The 26302-nt window shown below is 45.9% G+C and overlaps 1 protein-coding gene across 3 annotated transcripts in view; it reads left to right on the forward strand.

Moving 5' to 3' along the window:
• The window catches only part of PITRM1 (pitrilysin metallopeptidase 1), a 136489-nt gene that overhangs the window by 81511 nt on the left and 28676 nt on the right, over positions 1–26302 (forward strand). Inside the window, exons 1-6 of one of the 3 annotated variants that reach the window (XM_082617466.1) lie at positions 20241–20435; positions 22589–22694; positions 24655–24761; positions 24913–25064; positions 25610–25724; positions 25803–25899. In XM_082617466.1, coding sequence (XP_082473592.1) covers positions 20383–20435; positions 22589–22694; positions 24655–24761; positions 24913–25064; positions 25610–25724; positions 25803–25899 — 630 coding nt within the window. In that variant the 5' untranslated portion in view covers positions 20241–20382. Of the gene's footprint in view, positions 1–20240; positions 20436–20551; positions 20957–22588; positions 22695–24654; positions 24762–24912; positions 25065–25609; positions 25725–25802; positions 25900–26302 lie in introns of those variants that run through there. The other 2 variants (XM_082617467.1, XM_082617468.1) reach the window with 2 other exon arrangements.

Genomic DNA, 26302 nt, shown 5'->3' on the forward strand with positions numbered 1-26302 from the left:
TCTTCATTTTGAGCTTATCTTCTTCAATTTCTGCCTCATTCATAATGCCTGATTTTTGTTTGCTCCTGTGGGTGCACCGTCTCCGGGTCTTTACTGCGGTCAAAGGTTTCGGATATTCCATTGTTATTGCCCCAAAGAAACAGTCTCACTATTGTGCCGAACTTGGAACACAGAACAATGAACATTTTTCAAAGAGGAAGAAATCTGGGAGATTTCTTTTCATTTCACAAACTTCTTAGTGGCCATTTCAGGAAATGGAGTCTACCCAGGTGACAGGAATTCAAGGGAAAAAAAACTTTTCTGAGAAGCAGGTAAAGAGAGTGTTTGGGATACAGGAGAGCTTGGCTGAAGCGAAGCCATGAAAATGTGTCACCAGGGCCCTGCATCCTCCATCTCCCATCAGGTGACGAGAAATTACCTGCAAGTGTCAAGAGTCACTCAGGCTGTTTGCCTGGGATCCTTTGAAGACCAAAGCATGAGTGCATTTCAGATGTCATGGCAAATATTTCCAAAATTATTGTGCAGGTTCTCCCTTGGCTTACATATCAGATATCTTATTCACATGTTGGCTTGAAAGCTTGTCGTGTAATAGCTGGATAAGAACAACAGGAAGGAGTACATGCAGGATACCTGACAGAGGTGAGCACTGGACAGTGATTGCTCTGAAGCTCTCTGAATAGGCGACCTAGGATCCTTTGTGTGGGATGGTATGGACCAGGCTGTCTGTGAAGCAGCAGCCGGCTGTTGCTGTCACCGAGTTATAGTAACCAGCACAAATAGGAAGGTCATTATCATTGGTGCTTTTTTTTGTTTGTTTTGGCTGCACCGAGCAGCATGCGGGATCTTAGTTCCCCCAGGGATTGAACCCGTGCCTCCTGCAGTGGAAGCGTGGAGTCCTAACCACTGGACCGCCAGGGAAGGCCCTCATTGGTGCTGTTTGCAGGAGTCTGAGCGCGGACACTTTCTCCAGGTTAATCCCAACCTTCTCAGCTCCCAAAGCACAGAAAACATACCTCCCACCTTCCCTCTCCTGCTGGAATACAAACTACCGCACCCCGGAACTAACCTACTTAGGTCTGTATTTTCAGAGCTTCGTGCATGGCCTGACCCACTAATTTCTATGCCCCAAACGTGTTTATTGAGTGAATGAATAAACGAATGTATGAATGAAAACTAAGTGATTCATTGTGTTTCAAAAGTACCTCTACAACGTGTACATTATTTAGAGGTAGGGGCACCTCTGAGGCAGTTACTTTGCCACCCTTTACTGTAAACTGTGCACTAGGTCAGGCTGCAGTCTGACAGCTACCCTCTCTCCACTCAGCATCGTCCTCCCCACTGTGTCTGGTGTCCTTCCTTGTTTAGTTGAACAGGTTGTGATGCTACATCTCCCTCAGACCATGTCCTCCCATTTCCCACCTCTCCATCCCCCCCATACCACTACCCCTGGCACCAGCTCTGACCTGAAGTCACCAACCATTCAACTCACTCTGAGCTGTCACTGCTGACCTGATTTTCACAGCAGAGCAATTCAACCGTGCTTCACATGGTTGTGAGTCTCTGCCTGTTACCTGCCCAGCAGACCACTGCCAAGGGGGACCGGATCTGTCTGTGGATCCCCCTGCCCTCCCTCTGAAGTCAGCCTTTCCCAGCTCGCTCTCCCCCAGCCCTTCAGGTTCCTGTGGACGATGGGAAAGTGAGGATTCCACGTGGGATGGCTCCGCAGGAGTCTGGATCTTTTCGTTCCAGTTAGCTTCCATGCTCAGGGACATCAGGGATCGCCCCCATCCCCTGCCCCAGCCTCCCCAGTGCTGGGTCCATGCTAGGCTGTACAGCCCGAGCCACAGCCAGGTGCTCCCACTTCTGGGAGCCACAGCCGTGCTGGGATCACCAGGTGTGGTTCCTGTCGCTGCCTCACTTTGCCCTCAAGGTCACACAGGTGACCACGTGTTCTGTTGGGGTGTTAACTGCCTGCCTCTGGGAAAGTCGCTCTGGTTTCTGTTAAAACTAAATGCAGCCAACTTTCCAGCAGGTGGGAGCGTATCTGGGGCTCTGCAGGGGTGGAGGGGAAGCAGAAGGGCTGGGGGCTTTGACTCTGTGCCCCCAACCCCCTGCCCCTCACAGCCTTTCTGCTGCTTCTGCACAGGCTGAGCGATCTCCTCCTGCCGGGTTGGGGGCAGTGGGGAGTGACCTGTGTCATGAGCTCGGGTGGTCGTTAACAGGTACCACGTACGGAAGCTTGTAGAAGGCTGACATTTATCTCTCTCACTCCTGGAGGCTGGACGTCCAAGATCAAGGTGTCAGCAGGGCTGGTTCCTCTGAGGCCTCTCTCCTGGGCATGTAGACGTGGTCTTCTCCCTGTGTCCTCACATGGCAGCTCTCTGTGTGTGTCTGGGCCCTAATCTCCTCTTCTTGTAAGGACACCAGTCAGACTGGATCAGGGCTCACCCACTTGACCTCATTTTACCTTAATCATCTCCTTTAAAAGCCCCATGTCTGAATACAGTTACATGGGTTTAGGGCTTCAGCATATGTATTTGAGGGGGTGTAAATCAGCCCATAACACAGGCATAGGGTTCACCAGTGCCATGGACTGAATGCATCTCCCCGAAAATCCATATACTGATGCCCCAACCCCCAGTGTGATGGTGTCGGGAGGTGGGGCCTTTGGGAGGTGATGAGGTCATGAGGATGGAGCCCCCGTGGTGTGTTTAGACTTTATAGGAGACTCCAGAGCTCTGTCTCCATCACGTGAGGACGCAGTGAGAAGGTGGCTGTCTGCAGGCCAGGAAGTGGGTCCTCACAAAGAACTGGACACACGGGCCCCCTGATCTCTGACTTCCTGCCTCCAGAACTGAGAGAACTAAGTGCCTGTTTTTCCAGCCCCCAGTCAGGGGTGTTTTGTTGTAGCAGCCCGGGCTGAGTGAGACACCAAGGTAACCTCGTAAACAGTGGTTTCCATGATAGAACAAGTGCTTCCTGGAAAAGAGTTTAGCCCTGAGCCTGGTTCTGAAAACCTGGTTATTCCATTCTCCGATAATAGAGTTGACTCTACTTTAGACTGTGCTCAAATGCCAGAGAATAAACAAGGAAATGCAGTGTTTAAAAAGAAAGTAAGGTTTGAGTTATGTCAGTGACCCACATGTATCCAATTGACTGGGTTTTCACCTTCTTAAGTATGTATTTGCACAGATGCACAAGGGAAACTGTATTCCTAAGTGTCACCTGAGGAGACAGTTTTGTGGGGTCTCGTGACCTGCACCCGCTTTAGAGTCTGTTTGCTCGGTTGAACACGGAGCCCCCCAGCCCCGCAAGAGCAACCGGCCCCGTCACGGGGACAGGACAGTGAGCTCTTTCCCGAGGCCCTTCTCCTTGCTTCTCTCCAGTGACACCAAGCACAGACCTTTGTCCCTGATAAGCCTTGTTAGTCACAGAAATACCCAAACAGGGGCATGTCCCTACGTTACTGTGCTTTCGAGAAGATCCCAGAGGACGTGTTGAGCCACGGTTGCTCCAGCCGCTTCCTGAAGGGCCTGTGCTGACCGCTGGGCCTGTAGGAGGAACCCGCACAAGCTGGCCAAAGAGCAGCAGAGATCCCACCAGAGAGCTTCCAGGCGTTTCTCTGCATTCGCCCTGGTCGGCACGTCAGCTGGGCCTCTGCTGCCACCCAGTGTCCCTCGGCTGCCAGGCTGATGGAGGTGGGGCTGCAGGTCAGGGCTGCTGAGCTCTCTCCGGGGGTGAGGGCCGGGCGCCCCCAGGATGTGGAAGATTCACAGGAACCACTGAGCCCTCGAACTCTGGGTCTCCCTTCTCCCAGCACTTTTCTTTCTTGGTAAAACCAGGTGAAATGAACCCACAAAGGCAGCCTTCAAGGTGGGAGACTCCAAACAGAGCCTTGGAAGACAGTGTGAGGATTAACCCTTTATTCTCGGCTTTCTTCTTCCCTTCCACGTGCCCCTCAGGGGGTGGGACCTTCTAGTGTAAAACAACCAAGGACACCTGGCCCTGGGTGTCTGGGTTGGGACCGTCCTGCAGTACCCTCTCCTCCGTGGATGAAAACGAGTCCCATGGGCCCCAGCGGGCAGGACATCCCCCATCACCACAAATACGGTGCCTGCTGTTGTCCCTGGACGAAAGTGTCCCTGGTGTTTGCTGGGGTGGGTCTTGGGAAACTGCCAGAAAGTCAAAGAAGGTTACAGAGACCACGCTGAGGTTGGAATGACATGCTCATAGTTCACTGACCGGAGGAAACGTGACTGAAACAAGAGTGGGAACCACACCCTCTTTGGAAAGATGACCAACTGAAAAGCGCCCAGATTCTGAAGAAACTCAAGGCGCATCTCTCAGGGGGGAGAGGGGCGTGGTGGGCAGGCCAGGACGTGGCTGCACCTCAGGCAGGTGTTAGACCCACGAGACCATGATGCCTTCTTCCCCAAACTGGGGGAGCCCTCAGGGCACAGCATTGGGGCGAGCAGATCACCAAGATGGGTATGGCCTGCGGGCCACCTCGCAGGCCCAGCCTGGGGCCTTGTCTGTGTGTCTTGCGAATGTGGCCTTAAAAGATGAAATGTCAACGCCAGGCGGCCTCTGTACCCCCGAATAGAGTATTCCACTTTGGGCCTGGTTGGGATAAACTGGCTTCAGAGAAACAGTGCATCAGTAAATGGAGCAAATTGAGTTGTGGCAAACTGGACATTCTAGAAATGGGTCAACCGTGAACTGATTTTTGGTGGGTTGGCTGGTTTCTGGATTCATGACCAGTGTCAGGGGTCAGGTGAGCAGAAGCTGTTCTCAGTTCCACTAGAATTATTATGTCAAAGGGAGGACCTCCAGAAGCAGCAGAGGGACCCTTGCGACGGGGCGCCCAGGCAGGGTGCGTGCAGGGCGAGTCACAGGAAGTGACAGACAGGAAACGCACTTGGGAACCACTCACGGATCCTCACTCACCATCGGGGATTCACCCAGGACACGGGGACACGGCGGTTTCTGTGCCAGCTGTGGGGGTAAGGATGATAGTCATAGGAGCAAACATTTACATCTCACTTATTCTGTGCCGGGCACTTTGCATAAATTTACTGACTGATCTTCACAACAACCCTTGAGTTAGGGACTGCGATTCCCACCCCATTTTGCAGAAGAGGAAACTGAGTCACGGGGTACGTGACTCCCCGGGGCCAAACTCTCTTGGTGGCAGAACTGGGCTCCAGCCCAGGCAGGGGACAGGCATCCCAGAAGACCACCCTCTTGAGCCCTCTGTCAGACCACCCCCTGCCACCCCCGTCTGAATATCCTAGCTCAGTCTTGGACTACTTTAACAAACGTCTCCACAAAATCGCAGTAAAATCTCTCTTTAAGGGAATTTACGAGAGCTTCCTATTTCCTCCACCTGTTCTCTCAAGCCGTTTTCTCTCCAGTCACTAGCTTTCCCTGAGTCAACCAACATTTCTTTCAGGAAGGCATGAAATATATAGGAAGGATGCAATATTGATCCTCCTCTATGTGATTGCTTTGATAGGCAAACATAAAGCAATCAATAAATATTTACGGAAACCTGACGATACGCATGGACCTACACGGCATGTTTGATAAGATCTTAATGTAGCAGAAGTTCACAAAATGACGGTCAAGTTCATATGACCAAGTGCCAAACACATGTCCCTACATTTTGTACAGGAAATATGTGGTTACTTTATAAATTTATTTATTATTTTTGGCTGCATTGGGTCTTCGTTGCTGCATGCGGGCTTTCTCTAGTTGTGGCGAGTGGGAGCTACTCTTCGTTGTGGTGCACGGCCTTCTATTTTGTGGTGGCTTCTCTTGTTGCGGAGCACGGGCTCTAGGCGTGTGGGCTCAGTAGCTGTGGCGCGTGGGCTTAGTTGCTCTGCGGCATGTGGGATCTTCCCGGACCGGGGCTCGAACCCGTGTCCCCTGCACTGACAGGTGGACTCTTAACCACTGCGCCACCAGGGAAGTCCCTATGTGGTTACTTGAGACAAACAAATTAATAAACTCTAATTTATTAGAGTTAGAAGCCTAGTTGATTCTTGGGACTTCCCTGTTGGCGCAGGGGTTAAGAATCCTCCTGCCAATGCAAGGGACATGGGTTCGAGTCCTGGTCTGGGAAGATCCCACATGCCGCGGAGCAACTAAGCCCGTGCGCCACAACTACTGAGCCTGCGCTCTAGAGCCCGCGAGCCACAAATACTGAGCCCACCTGCCACAACTTCTGAAGCCTGTGTGCCTAGAGCCCGTGCTCCGCAACAAGAGAAGCCACCGCAGTGAGAAGCCAGCGCACCGCAACGAAGAGTAGCCCCCGCTCACTGCAACTAGAGAAAGCCCGCGCACAGCAACGAAGACCCAACACAGTCAAAAATAAATAAATAAATAATTCTTTTAAAAATTGGTAAACAATAAGGATGTCTTGTGCAGCACAAGGGAATATAGCTGTTATTTTTAAAAAAAGCCTACTTGATTCTTGCTTTGGAAAATTAAAATCTGTGAGCACCCACATTCTAAACTGCATGTGGAATAAAATTCAGTTTAGAAATGGGGGTACAAGTAAGTGTGCATCCATGTGGATTGAAGTAGAAGGGGCTGTCTTGGGCTAAGGGGATTGATTTGTATTTTTAAAAATAAACATAATTGAGGAAAAATGAGACAATAGTCATGGGCTAACATAAATTGAAGTGTTGTCAGACTCCATTTTCTGCTGTAATAAGGATGAAAATCTGGAGATGGAAATCGCCACAGTATTTTCATTAATTGGGAACCCTTAAATACCAAAATGTTAACTCTATTTAATTTTACTCACCTAATATTCAATTCTCGTTATAATCTCCAGTCTCCCGGGAGAGGTTTCCCAAGTATGATTTTGTAAAACAGTTCACAATTCACCAAGATATTCAACACAAAATCCAATCTCAAATTAATGTAAGTGCCTGAAATGAATTACCCATGAGAAGTGGAGAAATGAACCGAGAAATGAATGATGTTCTCTGACCGAAGAGAGTACGGGTGCTGTTGTCAGCCTCCTGCCCCGGACGGAGGAGCTGCCTATGGTGGAGGATGTGTGGGCACCACTTCTGTCTGCAGGTGAGGGTGTGCGGGCATCACTTTGATCTGCAGGTGAGGGTGCACGGGCACCATTCTGTCTGCAGGTGGGGGTGCATGGGCATCCTTCTGTCTGCAGGTGTGGTTCAACTTGTTGCCAAAGTTCAATGCCTTCGTGACTCCCTGTTAGCATATTTTCTCCTCAAAATAATTGTGATTTGAAGAGTTCTTTACTAGTAGGAAAAATGTCTTATGTTAGAAAAGCCAGTGGGAGCTTCCTAGGGTCATTTAAGGCTATTTTTTGTTTGTTTTTTGCGGTACACGGGCCTCTCACTGTTGTGGCCTCTCCCCGTTGTGGCGCACAGGCTCCGGACGTGCAGGCTCAGCGGCCATGGCTCACAGGCCCAGCCGCTCCACGGCACGTGGGATCTTCCCAGACTGGGGCACGAACCCGTGTCCCCTGCATCGGCAGGCGGACTCTCAACCACTGCGCCACCAGGGAAGCCCAAGGCTATTTTTTAATATTCAAAGTTATATTGTGAATCTCTGGATGAGGGTATTCTAAGAGACAAACTGACATTCAGAAGTTCTGACAATGGTGATGCGGGAGAGGCAGCAGAGTGTGAAGGGATAAGTAGTCCGACTGTAGAATGGAATGCTGCACAGCCATTAAAGATCATGACGTAGCAGAATATATAAGAGCGTAGAAATACTAAGTATGACTGTATCTTTACAAACATGTACATAGAGAAGTACTGAAGCATATGGGTAGCAGGAAGTTAGGGGTCAGGCTTAGGGGTTGTTATAATTAAAGGAAGTCCCTACGGCTGGGAGAGCCCTGTACAGGTGAAGGGGGAGCCATGGGTGTTTGGGGAAAGACTGTGCTGCATGAAGGAACAGCAAGCATAGGACCAGATACAATGTGCGCTCAGAGTAGGATACTGATGGACCTGTCATGTTATTTTGAAGACCTGGGCCGATACCAGGAAGTGTGAGTGCAGAGGGCGGCTTTCGGGCGTCACTCAGCTGACAATCAAGGGCTTATGAGATAAAGACGCAAGACCCAGAAGACAAGCGCCCCCGTGTAGAGGATGTATTTCAGCCTCTGTACCCTCACCTCTCGACATCCCCCTTTTCATGGAATGTTAAGCCACCAGGGTGACGAGAAGAAGCCCTGCCTGAACCATGCTGAGTCCTCACACCCTTGGGTCGGAGAAATGGGCGTGCTGTTTCTTGAGAGCCAGCAGACGGAGCTGCGGCTACGAAGTCCGATGAGAAACTGTCATCCCAACAAGAAGGCGCCAGGCTCTGACCCCAGCACACACCAGGGAACCTCAGAAACACAAGAGTGAAGATGGGGGTGAAGATGGGGTGAGGTGTATTTCCAACACCACAGCTAGAAAGCAGTCAGGTCAGAAAATCGACAACTGAATTTTGACTTTGTTTCTCCAGGAGTTTGGGCTGCCAGTAAAAGGAGATGGCTTAAAATCGGGAAACTGCCCAAAACCCAAGAACAGAGAGCGCTTCGGAGCACAAAGGCTGCCCCATCCCGCTTTGCCGCTGCTTCTTCAAGTAGGGACTCAGACTCTGTTCTCTTCCCCCAAGTGAAGAGTGAAAATATCCTTCCGTAGAGTCAAAAAACGTTCTAAGAAATGACTTAATTGCTTGAATCTTTGGCCTATTCCTTAACCAGTTTCTGTAGCTGAAGGCATAGAACGCTCTGGCAGGCCTCCGTGAGGAGATGGATGAGTTCATGCAGAGCAGGACTGGAGGGCGTGGGGGGGAGTTCATGGATGCCCTGGAAGCCAATAGTGCAAGACTCACTCCTCCATCATGAGGCACTGCTTATAATTTGTTTATTGTAAAAGCACATAAAGCACAATAGGAATTCCTTGTGGTTCTAAACTCCCTGTTACTTTTCATTTATTTACAGGGACCATGGCTTGTCCTTTGAACAGTGCCAGCCAAGCAGGCTGAAGTGGTTCTAAGTGTGAATAACTGCCATGAAAGCAATTTCAGTGAAAATAAATAAACCGGGTAAAAGAGTATTTATGCAAAAGCAAGATCCTTGCCGCAGAAACGGTGAAATTTAAGGAAAAGTCACCACCTAGTGGCTGCCTCTGTTCACACTGTCGCTGAAAACCAAATTGAAGGCTTTGGGAAGACAGCTCTTTTGGCGAGGAAATTATTTTATCTTTTCCGTGGATGAGAGTCATTTCCAGGTGGCTGAGGGACCCTGGAAGATGTGTCTCTGGCTGCACTGAAATCACTCCTCCAAATCAGTACTTCCCAAACTACCTGTGATGAAGGACAAGTTTTGTTTTTTTCAAGTGTCCAATCCTGATGGGCTGATACTTTTCTAAAATTAAAAAAGGAATTATTTTAAAAGGGCAAAATAAATACGGAAGAGGAATCTTGAATTTTTAATATTAGATTTAAAGAAACGTTTCTGAGTTAGAATGTTATAAAAGCTTCTAAACTTCCGAAACTCAATTTCTACACTTAATTTCTTCAGTTTCTAATCTCTTAATTTCAGAACGTTAACTTCTAAGCTCTCAGGTTTTGAATTTACCTTATTTCAGACCAGAAGCAGCTGCTCATGGAGCACAGTGAGTAGCCCAGAACGGGACACCTCTTTGCAGTGATTTGAACTTGGCAGAGCATGGGGGACGTTTACGGTTTAACTCTCTCATGTCAATTTCATGAAAGTTACACAATTATATTTCATATCGTTAGACACCAGGCCTACTGAATAAGAATAAAATTTTGAAGCCCAGTTTTATTTCACATAATGATTGATCATGAACAAGCCATTGAATCCTAACTTGGTTTTCCAATTAAGTAAATTTATCTATAACCACTGAATATTGATTTGGAGGCTAAGTCTTTGCAAAGCAATGCATGAACTCTGTTGGAATTCACTTAGAAGATTGTAAGGCAATTAATCAGATCACCAAGTAGCTGATCCGAATCATTTATAATGACAACCAAGACAGCAGGCTCACCTGGTTCACCCTTAACATATATTGTTTTCTCTGAATATTAGGTTTAATGTTCCCCTTATAATATTCTAAGAATTTGAATATTCAAAATGTCTTCTAAATGCCAGAATCTGTTTAAATCATTTATATAAAATTTATGTTAAAAAAGAGAAAAATCTTAATGAGATACTTTAATTCAATGGTTAAATTATCTGATACAAATGAATAATAAACACACAACAATGAGCATGATGGTTCATGTGATGGAATTAGTAGGGAAAATTACATATTTATTCCTAGTGGGAAAAAATGTACTGATTCTGGATAGTTGTCTAAATATGCTCTTCTGTAGTATCACACAATTAACAGCATAACTGTAGTGTGAGAGAATAATTCAGAAGCTTTGGTAAAGGTACTTATTGAGTGGATAATGTCCTGAGAAACAGAAGTGCTGGAAGAAAGGGTGAAAACAATGAACGGTGAACAGCTTTACTCTTTTTATCAGAGTGATAAATAAAATTATTATGAGCACTATTTGTGGGACACTTTGATGAGCACTTCAGATACATTATCTCCTTAAATTTTAGCTAAATCCCATGAGATGAATTCTATTATGATCAGCCCCCGTTTCATTTCACAAAGGAGAGTAGTTTTACTTGATGTGAGTTAAAGGGCTAATCATACATCCCTGACAAGTCCAGGGTAATCTATTCCTCTGAGTTAATTGAAACAATCTCTAAAATATCAATTTCCAATTTAAATATTTCCAAGCTAAGAAATCTGTTTATCATTTGTGAAGGAACAACAGATTATAAACTCTTGTGTTCTGTTTTTATCTATTTTAAAGTGACATTTCTTTACTAAGGAGTAGACCCTTTAAGAAATCTGTTTAGAGTAAGTTAGATGATTAGAATGACGATTATCATTATAATGGTAGTAATTGGTAATGTCAACTTTAAAGCTTTTACAGGACCATTTATTCCGTTCCTACGATGAAAAAGACACTATGGTAAGTATTGTATATTTTCTATGAGGTAGGTGATCTTATCTGTCTATTACAGAAAATTGAAATTTAAAGAATTTAGGTCATGTGCTGAAGGTCAAATGGCTCTAAGTGGTAGGACAGAGATCTAAATCCAGATGTTTCTAACTACGAAACTGTATTCAATACAACAGCTTCCTCTCAACTTAAAGGATAATCCTCAGCAATTTGATGGAAATTATATTTTATGCAGGTTGAAGTCAGATGAAGAACTCTTATGGGAGTAAAGGCCACGTGATAGAATTGAGGCACAAAGATGCCTCTTCTGTCTGAAGGGAAACAGGAGAGAGAAAGTGAGCGACAGAGGAGAAATGATCTCCTCTGCAAAGCAGAGCCTGTAGAGGTAGGAATTACTCACAGCCCAGGTGATGTTCTCAGGGAATGGCCAAAACAGCCACTAACAACAGAAAACACTAAGCGCTGTCCACGTTCTGGAAATGGCATTAGGCACGGGTGACATGAATATAAATTACGCACCACCCCTGCCTTCAAGGAACCCCCAGACAAATGAATGAATATCGTTCTTTCCCGGGAAAATTAATGCAGAAAATCAGAAGCTGTGAGCAGCATACCTTAAATTCAGCCAAGAAAGGAGCTGGGTAGAAGCCTGAGGCTTTTCTGTTTAATGTTTTCTATTAATCTGTTGGAAAGCATATCGATGGCAATTGTACACATTCTTATTCGTTGTTATTACTGAAGTAATATACAGTTCTGAAAAAAATAACCAGTTCAGAAAGGTGTAAATTGAAAGGAAAATGTTCTCTGATCCCCACATTTCACGTCTACTTTTAGATGACCATTATTCATGGATTTGTATGCTTCCAGACGTTTTTGATTGCTTTGAGGTCTGTGTCTGTTCCTATATTTTTATTTTAAACATTTTTATTTTTAAAAAGGATCATACTGGTGGTTTCTCAGAAAATTAAAAATAGAATTACCATACAGTCCAGCAATTCTACTTCTGGGCACGTACCCCAAAGAGTTGAGAGCAGAGACTCAAACAGATATTTGCATACCCATGTTCACAGCAGTGTTACTCACAATAACCAAAGGTGGAAGCAACCCAAGTATCCATGGACAGAGTAGTGGATAAACAAAATAATGTAAATACTGACAATTATTAGCCTTAAAAAGGAAGGAGGCCTTCCCTGGTGGCGCAGTGGTTGAGAGTCTGCCTGCCGATGCAGGGGGCATGGGTTTGTGCCCCGGTCCGGGAAGATCCCACATGCCACGGAGCGGCTGGGCCCGTGAGCCATGGCCGCTGTGCCTGCATGACCAGAGCCTGTGCTCTGCAACAGGAGAGGCCACAACAGTGAGAGGCCCGCATACCGCCAAAAAAATAAATAAATAAAAATAAAGATACTTTTCACAAGTTGCGATGTTTACATAACAGTGGATTGGCCATCTTGTCGTGTGGGCACAGGAAGCCCTGCCCCATTGTTATCGTAGGAGGATATTGAATGGGTTTTCCTGTCTCCCTAGAATCTGTAGGAGAGTGTCTGTCCCATGTCAGGGAGATGACACGCCCCCCACTCCTCCCCAGCAGGAGCTTGATGGAGGTTCCATTAGACGAACGTAAAATAACCTGTCGGAGGATATTTAGGCGTATCTGCATTTACAGCTTCCCTGCACGTATATTTTTCCACAATCTTTCGTGAATATATGCACGTGGTAAGCTGCGAGAGGTAAAACTGCCACTCTCAGGAATGTGTATTATTTTACCATTTGAGTAACATGCCAAGTACTGCTCTAAAATATTCTTAGCAATTGATACTCCCACCAAATTATGTGGGAGGAGTTACTCGAGACAGCGACTGTTTTCAAACCTTAAATCTTTGCCAACTGGATTGGCTAAAAATGGTTTCACATTTTAATTTTCTTAGTTCTGAGTCTGAGGGTCTTTCTTTTTTGTTGGTCATTTGTAATTCTGTTTTTGAACCAACTCTCCCAATTTTTTGATTGGCATTTTTCTAAGAGATTTGTAAGAATTATTTGTATACTAAGGCCTTTTTCTCTCATGAGATTTGCAAATTTTTTTTATGGTTTGTTGGTCTTTTGTTTGTAATGATACTTTTGTTGCACACATATTTGAGAATTTTTAATGACAAATATACCAGTTTTTTTCTTTATGGATTCTGGATTTTTATACCGTACTTATAAATAATTCCTAAATTATGTTTTACATTTACTCATCTTTTATGTTTTTATGAGCCCGTTTTATATTAAACGCATTGATCTATCTGGAATCTCTTTTGGTGTAAAGAATGGGTCAGTATTGAACTGATTTATCTCCACTTCGTTTCTTAAACAATCTTTTCCTCAGTGACTTAAAATGCTTCCTTTATCGTATATGAAATTTCATATGTTCTGGGTCTATTTCTGGACACAGTATTCTGGGTCCCTGAGATCAATCTGTCTTTCCCCTCTTGAGCAGTAGCCACCTATGCTGGTTTTCTAGGGTCGCAGGGGGACAAATACAACACTCTGGGGTCTTAAACAACAGTCATTCATTGTGTCTCAGTCCTGGAGGCTGGAGGTTTGAGATCAAGGTGTCGGCAGGGCTGGTTTCTCTGGAGGCCTCTCTTCTTGGCCTGTAGACGCTTTCTCCCTGTGTCCTCACATGGTCGTCCCTCTGTGTGTGTCTGTGTCTTCATCTTTTAAGGATACAAGTCAACTTGGATTAGTTCCCACCCACCCTAAACAATTTTATGTTAATCACCTCATTAAAGACCCCATCTCTAAGCAGTTACATACTGAGGTCCCAGGGGGTCAGGGCTTTACAATATGCATGGGTGGGGGGGACACAGTTCGGCTTCTAACAGCATCTCATAACCATAGACAAAAGATGGGTCCAGCAGAAGCTAAAATCAGTTAGAATATAAACTCCTGTCTGTTTAATCCGTGGTGACTCGGGTCATTGTCCACTTTCAAAGCACTACTAAATGATCACAAATAGATAGTCCAACTTTTAGTTTCCCTAGAAATACATTAGACAAGAACACAAGGGTAGAAATGGGCCCATGAGTCACAGCAGACAGAATCTGCTTCCAGCTTATCTCTTAGGACCAGATTCCCCCCTCCCCTGCACACCATACACTTGCGGGGAAGCAGCACAGTGGAGAAGGACGTGCCGAAATCCCTCAGCAGCCTGTGCTTTGCCTCTGACCCACTTCCTTCTGCTCCAGTCACTGAGCCCTAGTTCTCTTTCTCCTTGGACATGGATTTCATATTGGAATGTAGTCCTTCCCAACTTTGTATTTTCAAACTCAGGTGCCCTAAAGACCCTCACATTAGAAATAAGACCAGTTCTGCTCTTCCCACTTTGGGAATATTATCAGTGTTCCCCAAATTTGATATTATTTAATATTTGATAATTATCAGTTCCCAAATTGATAATATAGATAACATTATCAATATTATTGATACAAAAGTAATTGTAATGATTAGTACGTTAAGAGATCTGTTGAAATCAATCTACTTGAATGATGATATGGTCTCTGAGTTTAAAACAGGACCAATTGAGAATTAATTAAAAACAGCTTTTCCCCCATTGAGCTTTTTATTGTATAAGTATCCTGTTGCCTCTGGCTTGTTTCCAGTAAAAAGCCATCTCACTAATGAATATTTATTTCACTGCCACAAACAATAATACATTAAAATACTGTATAAATGCTATCATGAGTATTCTTTTCCATCCTCCAACCTGCAATAGTACTCATCTATTCTTTCTCTGACAGATATTTGTATCAAAGCTCCAAAAAGTGATGTATGAAAATTCAATTACAATATATTTTTTTCTATTTCTGGTGTGTTAAAATTCCCCCTTCACACAAGTAAGCTATAATATTGTAGAATGTTTTGCTGAAAAAAAAAAACAATTTGGGAATAAACTTCACATTTGTTTCATGAAATAATGATTTTGACCAGTAAATAAAGTCAAGAAAGAAGCTCCGGGGAAAAACAAAAAAGAGTGAATGGATATCAACAGACTGCCTCTTTTTAGGAATAGAAACCCGACAATTTTGTTCTCAAATATCAACAACAGATTAGTAAGACATTAATTTTTACAACTAAATATTTTGTTTTTAAAGACTTCTGGCATTTCATAATATAGGAGGTGATTTATTTTAACATTATAGTAGGTAGCATAATGGCCCCAAAACATGCCACTTCCCAATCCCTGGAACCTGTGAGTCTGTTGTGATTTGTGGCAAGGGGAAATTAAGGTTGCCCGTCAGATGACCTTAAAATAAGGAGATTATTTTGGATTGTCTGGGTGGGCCCAGTGTAATTACAAGGGTGTTTAGATAGGGAAAAGGGAGGCAGAAGCATCAGATCCAGAGAAATGGCATCGGAAGAAAGACTTGGACCAGCCATTGCTGCCTTTGAAGTTGAAAAGAAGGTGCCATGAGTCAAGGAATGTGGGCATCCTCTAGAAGCTGGAACAGGCAAGAAAAAGGATTCTCCCCAAAGCCTCCAGAGGAAACACGCCCCTGCTGACACCTTGATTTTAGCCCAGCTAGACCAAAGGTCCCATAAAAGTAGGGGCCATGTTTTTAATCTCTGCCTGAAGAGGTAATTTCTAAAAATTTACCCAAAATTTAGCAGCAGAAAAGTACGTAGCCTGTCCTAGGAGCTCAAAAAAATTTTATCCAACAAGAGAGTGATTATGAACACATTGCACTCCTACCTTGGAAACCGATTACAAAATTATTATAAAGTGTTACAAGTATTGTAAAATGATTTATCACATAAAGCAAGCAATTCATGACCATGGAGCAGCTAAAAGGTCAGACATGGAGCCTTGAACTGGATGGTTCTGTGTGGTAACCAACTGAGTAAACCGTGGTTTAGTTTCGCAAGCTACCAAATCGTTCACAAAGAAACAGTAGCTTTTGAGTTGCTGTTAAAACATCTGAAACATATAAAACAATTAAAATTTGAGTAATGGCTACCCTTAGAAAAGAAACATTTGAAGAGAATAAATGTTGTTTTTGGCAGTTTCTAGGTTATAATTTTTTCCCTCTTCATTTTCTCATTTCCACCTGGCGATGAACCCTTTTCCCATATCCTTCGACATTCTTTCTGTATCCCCTGTCAGTCATGTTCCTTACACATGGTCAAGAAAAGTCATTCACTCTCAGTGTGATTTTGAGAAAATGGGTATTGCATTTTAAGCATTTTGCTGAATTTGGAACATAATTTTCTCCCACTGCGGTATTTCAGGCATCAGTGCATGCATGCTGAGGATGATGGGGTGGGAGGGAAGGTCCTTTCTCTGCTTCGACTCCAACTTAAAATTGCACCATGAGTCAGGGGGCCAACCTAATGACTCATTCTGCGGGCATTTTAATCTTCAGGATTTTTCTATTACAGAGAGCAGAAACAAAATTCAAACTACATGTATTAAAATCATAAGTGAGAAAAGTAAAACTTTTAAGTCCTTAGAAGTATAATATCACTGTGGCCTTGAGGTATGTACAAAGTGATTTGAAGTAGCAATTCCACTTTTTCCCCATGTAATTTACAAGATTTATTGAATCTGTTCTCCAGTGACCTATTCTAGGTGTCTGTTCCTGGCTTTTTCTAGATTCCTTCAGCCTCTTTGCCTCTCTCTCCCTCTGTGTTAATACACATTATCTAATTTGCTATAGCTTTATAGACTTAATAAGTCTAAAAGTCCTTAATAAGACTTTTTAAAATTCCTGCTAAAATAAGTTTCCCACACTGTGCTTCAAAATTGCTTTGCCTGTTCTTTAGCCTTTTCTCCTTCATCTCTATCTTAGGATCACCTTGTGCTCATAATCTGTTGGGATTTTTATCAGAATTGCATTGCATTTTTGGAGGGGAATGACATCCTTATCATACTGAGCTTCCTGTCCATGGAAACAGAACCTTTTGCCCTTTATTTAGGTCTTTGTTAAATGCCTTTTGTTAAAGTGTTATATTAGGTTCACAATTAAGATCTCCTTTGACTCATTCCACTCAAATGCAAGTATATTTTCCCCACTCAAGTGAGAGCTTCAGCATGCATCCGGATTTTTTTTTTTTTTTTTTTGCTAATTTGTGCTAGATAGATAGATAGATATAGATGTAGATATAGATATATGAAAGATAGTGCATATCACTATTTCTACTATCTGTGTAGTATTTATATAAATGTGTTACATTTTATTTAAGAAAACTCCTCTTCGTAGACTTGTATGTTGTTCAATATTTGTTGTAGTCAGACAGCGCTGCAGGGAACATCTTTATTTATACATTATTGTGCCCATGTGAGAATATAGCTGTAGGGTAATTTTCATGAAGTGAAATTTCTGGTGGATGAGTACATGCATTTAAAATATGTATAAATGATGCCAAAGTGCTTTCCAAAAGGTAAATATATATAGTATAGCTCCCAGAGCATAAAAATACCTGATCCCTGTAACTTCACAGACCTCACTAGCCTTGAGTTTTATCAAACTGTTACATTTGATAGATAATACCTCATTGTTATTTTAATGTACCTTTTCTTAACCATTAATCCTGGCCTTTTTGTCTCATAGTTATATGTAAATTTGTGAAGGTTTTTTTTTTAAGTATTAAGGATTTTAGCCAAGAGGAATCTCAACAACATCTTAGGTTTTCTAAAACAACTACTTAAAACACCCAAAGTTAAACTAATTGCAGGGGAAGAGGTGATGTGCATCAGAGGTGAACATCAGGGAATGTACCTAGAAGTAGAAATGAAATCAAAATCTGCCAAATTATGTGAATTTCTGAATGGGTCATTTTCAACAGACAAAATAAAACAGAAGGCTGAAGTCAGTGTGTGACCGTCAAAATTAAGACCTAAGATGACAAAACTATAGGACCTTAGGGTTGAAAGTCAACTGGGAGAAAATTAGGACCTCTTTCTCTTTACAGACGATACCGTTTTTACAAGCTCAACAGAAAGATAAAATGCTTTATGCAAACTTATCGGTAGAAATGTTCAGTGGTTGCAAACAGGTGACACAGAATAAACATTTATTGAGTGAAAAAAAATAAAGAGTGCTAGGACTGCAGTTTGGGTTTTAGTCTGAGGCTGTTTCCCCTTATTTCATGTTATCAGCACTGAGTCTGTTGACATTTTATACCTTTCCTTCATGCCAACTTTGCAGACACACACTTTGCATTTCCAGCAGTCATCACTTGATTGCTGTTTATGAAGGATTCAGAAATAAGGGATTTGCAAAAGCATGCATTTTATCGATGACACGCAATCCTGGAAAACAACATATTCAGTTAAACTACTTCATATTTTCCTTCTAGAGGTAAAATAACTTTGACATCTTGGTTCTTAGTTTGCTAGGGCTTTGTGACAAAGTACCACAAACTGGGTGGCTGAGCACAGCAGAAACTTACTGTCTCATCATTCCGGAGTCCAGAATTTGGAGATCAAGGTGTTGGCAGATTGGTTCATTTTGAGGCTGTGAGGGAGAATCTGTTCATAGCTCTCCCCCAGCTTCTGGTGTTGCTGGTAATCCTTGGGTACCTTGGCTTGTAGAAGCATCTTTGCCTTCATCTTCACGTGGTCTTTTCCTGTGTGTGTCAAGGTGCCTAACTATCCCCTTTTAAAAGGACACCAGTCATATTGGATTATCATTTTAACTTGTTTACTTCAGTACAAACCCTATTTCTGAATGAGGCCACATTTTGAGGTTCTGGGGGTTAGGACTTCAACATATCTTTTGGGGGAGATACAATTCTACTCATGACACTCCGATATTCACTTGATTGCCTTTCTATGTCCCAGGCACAGTCTATTCTGAGAATGCTCACTTGCTAATCTTACTAGCACAACGTTTCATTATAACATAGGATTTTTTTTTGGTAACAGGATATTGCATAGACAATTTTTGATGTTTCTTTTCTACCTTGCAAAGATTTGTGTTAATGTAAATTGAGATTACATATGAATGTTATTATTATGTTGGTGCTGCTCAAAATAATTATGTATCAATTCTTAGTGTGTATGTGTGGGTCAGCCATCAGTGAGGTTTATCCTGTGGAAACGTTCTACTAAGTGGCAATTACTGGATTTCTGTAGCATTTATTCTTCAGAGATCAAAATTCTAGAACCTTCCAGTGCCTCAGTTTCCTGCACAATCACAGCAGAGTTAATAACACCCAACTGTCTCCCCCAAGATCACAGAGGTGTTGTGGGTCTAACATTTATTACCCAAATTCTAATCGGAGGAAAGGTATTTGCACAGAGTATGTTTGTGTCCGTACCTTCTCATCATTACCTTGTTTGTCCTGGTTCAGCTGGATTCTCCACTGAATAACTGGTTAACTGCAGAATCCTCTGCATTGTGGAGAGGTTTTTGTAGGCTTTGGTGACTTTTCCTTGCCTTATTACCCTTTACGTTGCTGTCAAAGCGTTTCGTGTGAAAATCAATTGCACCTGTCTACTTAGCGTTCTTTCTTTAGAGCCTGGAGGAAGGAAGGGGCAGGGAGATATGAGTCCCTTTGAAGTCGTGGGATGCGGGAGTCGACAGAATGAAGGAAACAAAAGCTCTGAGAAACTGAGGTCAGACTCGGGTCCTGCATTCTTCCAAGTCCCTCCCATACCGTGCCCAGGTGTGTTTAATCCCAAATGCCCTTGACAGCCCACAGCCGCCTGCCGGCCCACCCACTCATGCTCTGCCCTCCTGGAGCCAATCCCTGAGGTTCGAGTAGGCCACGTGTGTAGTCCCCCCAGGCACGAAATGCCGGTGGGGAGCTGCCCTGCGGTTTGCTGGGGATATTCTGGTTGGGACCGTTCGTAAGTAAGAGCATGACATCATGGAGTCGTGGCCGTGGAAAGCAGGTGATGCAGTCCTCGAACCTTATCCACGAAGCTACACAGCCCGGGGCTAGGGCACCCGACAGGAGCCTGAAGCTGGACGCCCTTCTCACTTCACTGCCGGAGACCTGCTAATGGACGACTGTACGCACAACCTCCATTCCGGAGACCAGCGCCCACCTGTGGCCAGAGGACCACGCAATTCACCTGGCTCAGCGTAAGTCCGCCCCTCCCCTGCACACGCCCGCCCCTCCCCTGCGCAGGCCCCGCCCCTCCCTACGCCTGCCTGTGGCTCTCAGCCCCGCCCCTCCGTCGCCTCGCCCTCCCCACCCTCGAGTCCCGCCCCGCCGCAGCGGGGCCCGCCCCCTTCCTCGCCAGCCTATTGGAGGAGCCGTCGCCCTGCGCGCTGGCCAATAGGGTGGCGGCCGGCTCGTCCCACCCCGCGCCGTGCGTGGGGTTAAGTGGGGTCACGGCCGGCGGTGCGCTAGTCAGAAGCCATGTGGCGCAACGGGTGGAGGTCCAGGATGGCTCTGCGGAGGCTGAGTGGCCGGTAAGAGGCGGCGGGGGGCGGGGAGGAGGAAAGGGGGAAGTTTGTGGGGAGCGAGGAAGGGGAGGGGAAAGTGAAGCGGGGAGGGAAGGTGGGCGGCGAGGGCGCCGTGAGCCCGGCGGGCGGGCGGGCGCTCTAGGTCTCGGGGTCTCTCTCTGGTCCGGGGTGCCGCACCTCAGCACCTTGTTCTGGGGCTCCCGGGGTCACTGCCTGGGGGCTCCGGCACCCCGGGGCCCCTCTGCTGTGGCGTCCCGCATCCCCGGCCCCCTCGTCTGGTGGCTTGTGCACCCCGGGGCCCCTCGCCCGGGACTTCCCGCTCCGAGAGCCCATCGGGATGGCAGAGCAGCCCCTCCAGTGGCCTCCCCCCAGAGTAACGGAGTTCCTGTCCAGTTACCAGGGTTGGGGTGCTGCAGCCAGGAAAGACTGGGTACAGCCGTCGAGGACCTGGCCTGACCCCGCTCACTCCGGGCCTCCCAGAGCGGTGGCCCTGCGTGCAGGTTGTCGGGGATTTTGAGATGAAGATTGTCGTTGGTGTGGATTTTAATGCGAGAATAAAAGTAGGCGGCAGTTACGGGTCTAATTAGGCGTTAACTCCATTTCCCTGTGTGTAGTTGTGGGCAGGGAGGCCTCAGGCTCCGCAGCTGCGCTTACTTACCTGCGGCCTTGATGAGAGTGGCGGCTCGGGGAGTGGAGGAGGTTTGTGTTTAATGAGAAGGTTTATGGAAAAAGTGTGTTTAGCTGCAAACCATGAATGAGTATCATTTGTTTTGAGTTTGTAAGATAGGACAATATTTTACTTTTTAAACAAAGATGAATTGTTTAGTTTCATGCTAATTCACAGAATTTTGTTGAGTTTGTAAAATACCAAAACATTTTACGTTTTAAAGGAAGATGAGTTGTTTAATTTCACGCTAATTCACAGAATCTTGTTGAGTTTGTGGTGGAGTTTAGCTGCTGTTAGCCCAGGGGAGGGAGCAGGGGGTTGTCTGTTGGGCTGCCCTTATTGGTGTTTTGGGTTAAAATCCTCTATCTCATAATTCTAAGAGTGGCTAAATCGGGGAGGGAAGTGTTGGTTGTTTATAGAACATCCTGTACTATTGCCTGATATTGAATGAGTCAGTGTATTCTGTGCTTATCTTATATAAAAGAAATATTTTTGGGATACATCGTTAATGTAGAAAACACCATAAAACGTATAATGCAGTTGAGTGAAAAATTATTTAAAAATAAGCTGTGTCACCATTACCCAGTTTAAGATTACCCCTTACCCGTCCATCATACGTCATAATTCTCCTCCCTCTTAAATGAAATTGCCCTTCTGGTTTACAGAAATAACCTCCTTATTTTTCTTTGTGTTTTTACCATCCATCTATACTCCCATGATACAGCGTTACCTGATTGAACAGTACCTGTTTAGATTAATATTGTGTCTGTCCTTTGTAATTTTTTTTGGTTTAGCATCATGTGCCCACATCTTTGATACATACAGTTGTAGTCCATTCATTCTTAGGACTAAGTTTATCAACTGAATAGTCCACAATTTATGTGTTCTCTGTTGCTGGACATCTGGGCCGCTGGGGTTTGGGACTCTTGGGAATGGTGTATGCGTGTGTGTGTGTCTGTTTGTACACGTACGGGTGCGGGCACCAGGGCATGAGCGCAGGTCTCCAGGGCACATACATCCAGGGGAATGAACTGCTAATCTGAATAAGGCCAGTGTTCTTCCGCAGTCTCCATTCAGTGTGCACACCCAGTGGCTGTGTGTGAGTACCTGGTAATAACTAGACTTCTTGGTTTTCACCCATTTGGTAGGTACGTAATGGGACTTCATTGTAGACTGAGTTTATTGGGATACTGTGATTTTGACATGAGTTGTTTTTTACACAAGGGAAATGGGTGTCATAATTGTATTATAGTTATTTATGGACATGTACAAATAAAAGGTTTTCAACATTTATTTATTAGTTGACATTGCATGAGTTGAGATAAAACTGAAAGAACTTTAATGGAAATTTCCTGGAATGTGTTTAGAAGATGCAGGTTTTCATTTTTCTTTGAATTCTTTATCCCATGACAGCGTTTTCATTATGTTGCTGAATTATGTTAGCTAATCTCCCTGCAAATCATGTAACTTTGATTACTTTCCTTAAACATAGCAGCGCCAGCCTCGGAGCATGGAGGTGGGCGAGCACCATGGCCTGTGAGAGGGCGCTGCTGCGGTACCGGGTCGGAGAGAAGATCCACGGCTTCACTGTCAGCCAGGTAGGCCCTGTGTGCTCTTCCTGTGTCAGGTCCCAGAGCGGAGACCGCAGGGGGTTTTCATCTGTGTCCCCAGGCCCTGGCTTCCTCCTGTTCCACAGCAGGTGCTCAAAGGAGCAGAGTTTGCAAATGAAGGGATTTTCTGACTCTTAAATGAGTACAGATCCCTAACCCCTCCCCTGAACCCCTAGACGCCTCACATCTTTTCAGAGCTCGGAAAGTAAATGAACGCATTTTTGTTTCTGCATCAGTCGTGACTGGTAATGAAGACTGAAGGCCCCACATCTATTCAGGTCAAGTTTCACCATCGGCTGAGTTTGCTCCAAACTTAGGCAAAATCTTTCTGTTTTTGAGCCATTTGGGTTTCAGGATTATAGAAAAGAGATTGTGGGCCTGTAGGTACTTAAGTTTATGTAAAAATGGGTTTTATTTGGTTATTGCTTTGTTTGGCTTAAACTTTCACATTGTTTTTTTCTTTAATGCTATAATTGAAAACAATGCACATCATATAATTGACTGGTTGCTGGTTTCACACTGTGCTTGACACTCTAATGAGAACAGAGGAAAGCAGCTCCCAGTCAGAAGGACACGTGTGCAGCTACAGGACAAGGAACAGCTTGCTGAGGTGCAGAGAGCAAGAGGAAGACGCAGGAGAGGGGGCTGCTGGGCGCTGGGTGGGGACGGGTTTGTGGAGCAGGAAAGGAGAGCTGCCATCTGTCTCCAGGAAACGGGAGCGGGCCCAGCACAGGGACAGGGAGTGTTCAAGGCAGGGTCCAGGAGCTTTGAGCCACTTAGAGGGGTTCATGGCTGTGGGCGAGAGCATTTGTGAGGCCTCTAAAGACTTCTCAGGGGACTTGGGATTTCTAGTACAGTTGTGGTTAATAATGCCTTGTTCAGAGGCTGATTCTTTTCCTTTATGTTTTAAGTTTTGTAGAAACTTAGTTTATGATAAGCTATCATGCTTTTGAGAAACAGTTACTGTGAAAGCTGTTTATGAGGCAGACTGGTTTTAAATTCATTGATCACATCTTACAAAGCACAGTTGTGAACTCTGAGGTATAAATCATTTCGAGACATAAATGATTTCATAGGTATAGCTTACGTGGGCATCAGTAGAACACTTGAAGCACATAGCTTTTGTGGCAGGGCCTCCAGAGCAGGCTCAGGACACCCGAGTTCTCATCTCTGCCCTGCCAGTAAGTTGTCAGCGCAGACAAGTCACTCTCATGGCTGTGTGGTGGTTACGATGACGCGGTGCTGCGGTTGAAGGAGAGGGGCCTTGACACAGTTGCTTTAGTACCGAGGACAGTGGAAGTTACGGAGGCACGCACGCATACACAGCCTCCAGCAGGGGTGAGAACGGGTTTGCCTCTGTGGGGAGTGATGTGTACCCTCATGGACCCTCCCACCAGGGACACGTAAATGGTGATAGCCCCAGCTCACTGCCAGGAACTCATAAACCGGTAGAGGCAAAGTTTAGCCCCAAGAGCATCCTTCAGCTGCCCCAGGCTCAGGTCCATCTCTGTGTTTACCTCCTGGCGGGGCTGTTCTGAGCATCCCCGGAGATGAAGTGTGCGAGAGACACCACAGACATTCCAGGCGAAAGCCTGATCTCCTTCGGGGCAGCCTGGTGTGACAGAAGGGGTCTCAGTCCAGGCTCTGTGGTCTTAGCAAACCGTCTCATCACCCTGATGGGGTGGGAATGCTTGCTTCCCAGCGTTACCTGTGGCGCGGTCAGGAAATCCCTAGCCAACAGTGAGCATTGAGGAGAGAAGGTGTGCCTTGTCCTCAGCCCCGGGTCCTGCCTTCCTGGTCTGTGGGCTCTGCACATGGTGGTTCCTGCCAGTACTGCCTTAGCCTCAGGCAGGCGAGCTGGTCCCGCAGCCATGGATGCACTGTCACCATCCTGGACGCCTTTCCAGCCGAGCTGAGTGAATTGTTCCTGTTTTCCTCGTTGGTTCAGGTAACGTCTGTTCCTGAGCTGTCCCTGACCGCCGTGAAACTCAGCCATGACAGCACGGGAGCACAGCACTTGCACCTGGCCAGAGAGGACAGAAACAACCTGTTCAGGTGTGTGCTGCGTCCTGAGGTCTCGCTCTGGACGCTCTGCTTGGAGCATCTACTGCACCTTCAGCAGTTCACAGGGAGAGTGGAGGGGTTTCCCTCCGCTGCTCCCCATGGCCGGGCGGCGGCTGACCGGGTGTGGGCCCTGTCCCCGCAGCGTGCAGTTCCGCACCACCCCCGTGGACAGCAGCGGTGCCCCGCACGTCCTGGAGCACACGGTCCTGTGCGGCTCTCAGAGGTACCCCTGCCGGGACCCCTTCTTCAAGATGCTGAACAGGTCGCTGTCTACGTTCATGAACGCCTTCACGGGTGAGACGCGGTCTGGGGACGCAGCCTGCCTTCCTGCAGTTTCTGAGATTGCGGTAGAGTTGGGGTGTTGGCACTCAGGAGACTGGGGTAGATTTCCCATTCCCTGTCTGGAGGATGTTAGAAGCTTAATCATTTGGGAAAGCCAAATTGTGGTTGATTATAAAACCTGGAGTTTAGGAAAAATGTGTCTTTGAGTTTTGTCTGGAAAAGGTGACAGCCATTTTCTTTGGGGAGTAAAGTTATAAAGCTCAGCCTCGGGAGCTTAGGTTAGCGGTGATGGTGCTGGTGTCTGGGTGGTGACTGCAGGAAGCCGGGCAGTGACGGGCTGGCGACGGGGGCGGCTGGGCACACGCAGTGGGCGCTCCATGGGCCAGGCCGTCCTCTGGGCCCACGGTGACCCTGGCGCCAGACCTGCCGCCCAGAGTGGGCGCTGCTGGTTCTGTGCCCCTGCCAGGTCAGGCCTGCCGTGAGGCTGAGACGGGGCTGAGGTGGAGGAGTCCTGCGGGAACTGCTGTATTTAAAATCGCCCTCTTCATTGTGTCCAGCTAGTGATTACACCCTGTACCCATTTTCTACACAAAACCCCAAGGACTTCCGGAACCTCCTATCCGTGTATTTGGATGCAGCCTTCTTCCCTTGCTTGCGGGAACTGGATTTCTGGTATGTTGTGATTGGTTAATTGATCTTTACCTTAGTGATAGAGTCACCGTCCCCATGTAATTGTTTGTTACTCTTTAGTCAGGAAGGATGGCGACTAGAACATGAGGATCCCAATGACCCCCAGACGCCCTTGGTCTTCAAAGGAGTCGTCTTTAACGAAATGAAGGGAGCGTTTGTGAGTGTTTTCCTTTTTCATGTTGGGCTAAATTATCTTACTGTATGAAGTGTTGAAGTACAAATAGGCTTGGTAGTTAGTTGGCGTCCTCCCATGTCACAGTTTTCTCACTGTGAGAACAGGAATTAGCGGGCACAGTGCCGTGAGCAGGGACTGCAGGATGGTGAGCTGGACAGCAGTTCCCAGCTGTGATGTGGGAGCCACAGTGACTTGTGACCTGCAGGGCGTCAGCCAGGTGAAGACCGCGTTTCTGGCGATCCCGAGTGTCTTTTCCACTCTCTCTTGCCTGAGTATACGGTGGGGTTTACAGATTTAATTACAAATCAAGGTATCAGTAAAGACCACTGCATAGAGTGAACGTCTCAGTCAGGCGGGTCACAGGGATTTTTGGCTCCCGGTGCGT

Source organism: Mesoplodon mirus (assembly GCF_964341445.2).
Source record: "Mesoplodon mirus genome assembly, chromosome: 4".
Classification (NCBI taxonomy): Eukaryota; Metazoa; Chordata; class Mammalia; order Artiodactyla; family Ziphiidae; genus Mesoplodon; species Mesoplodon mirus.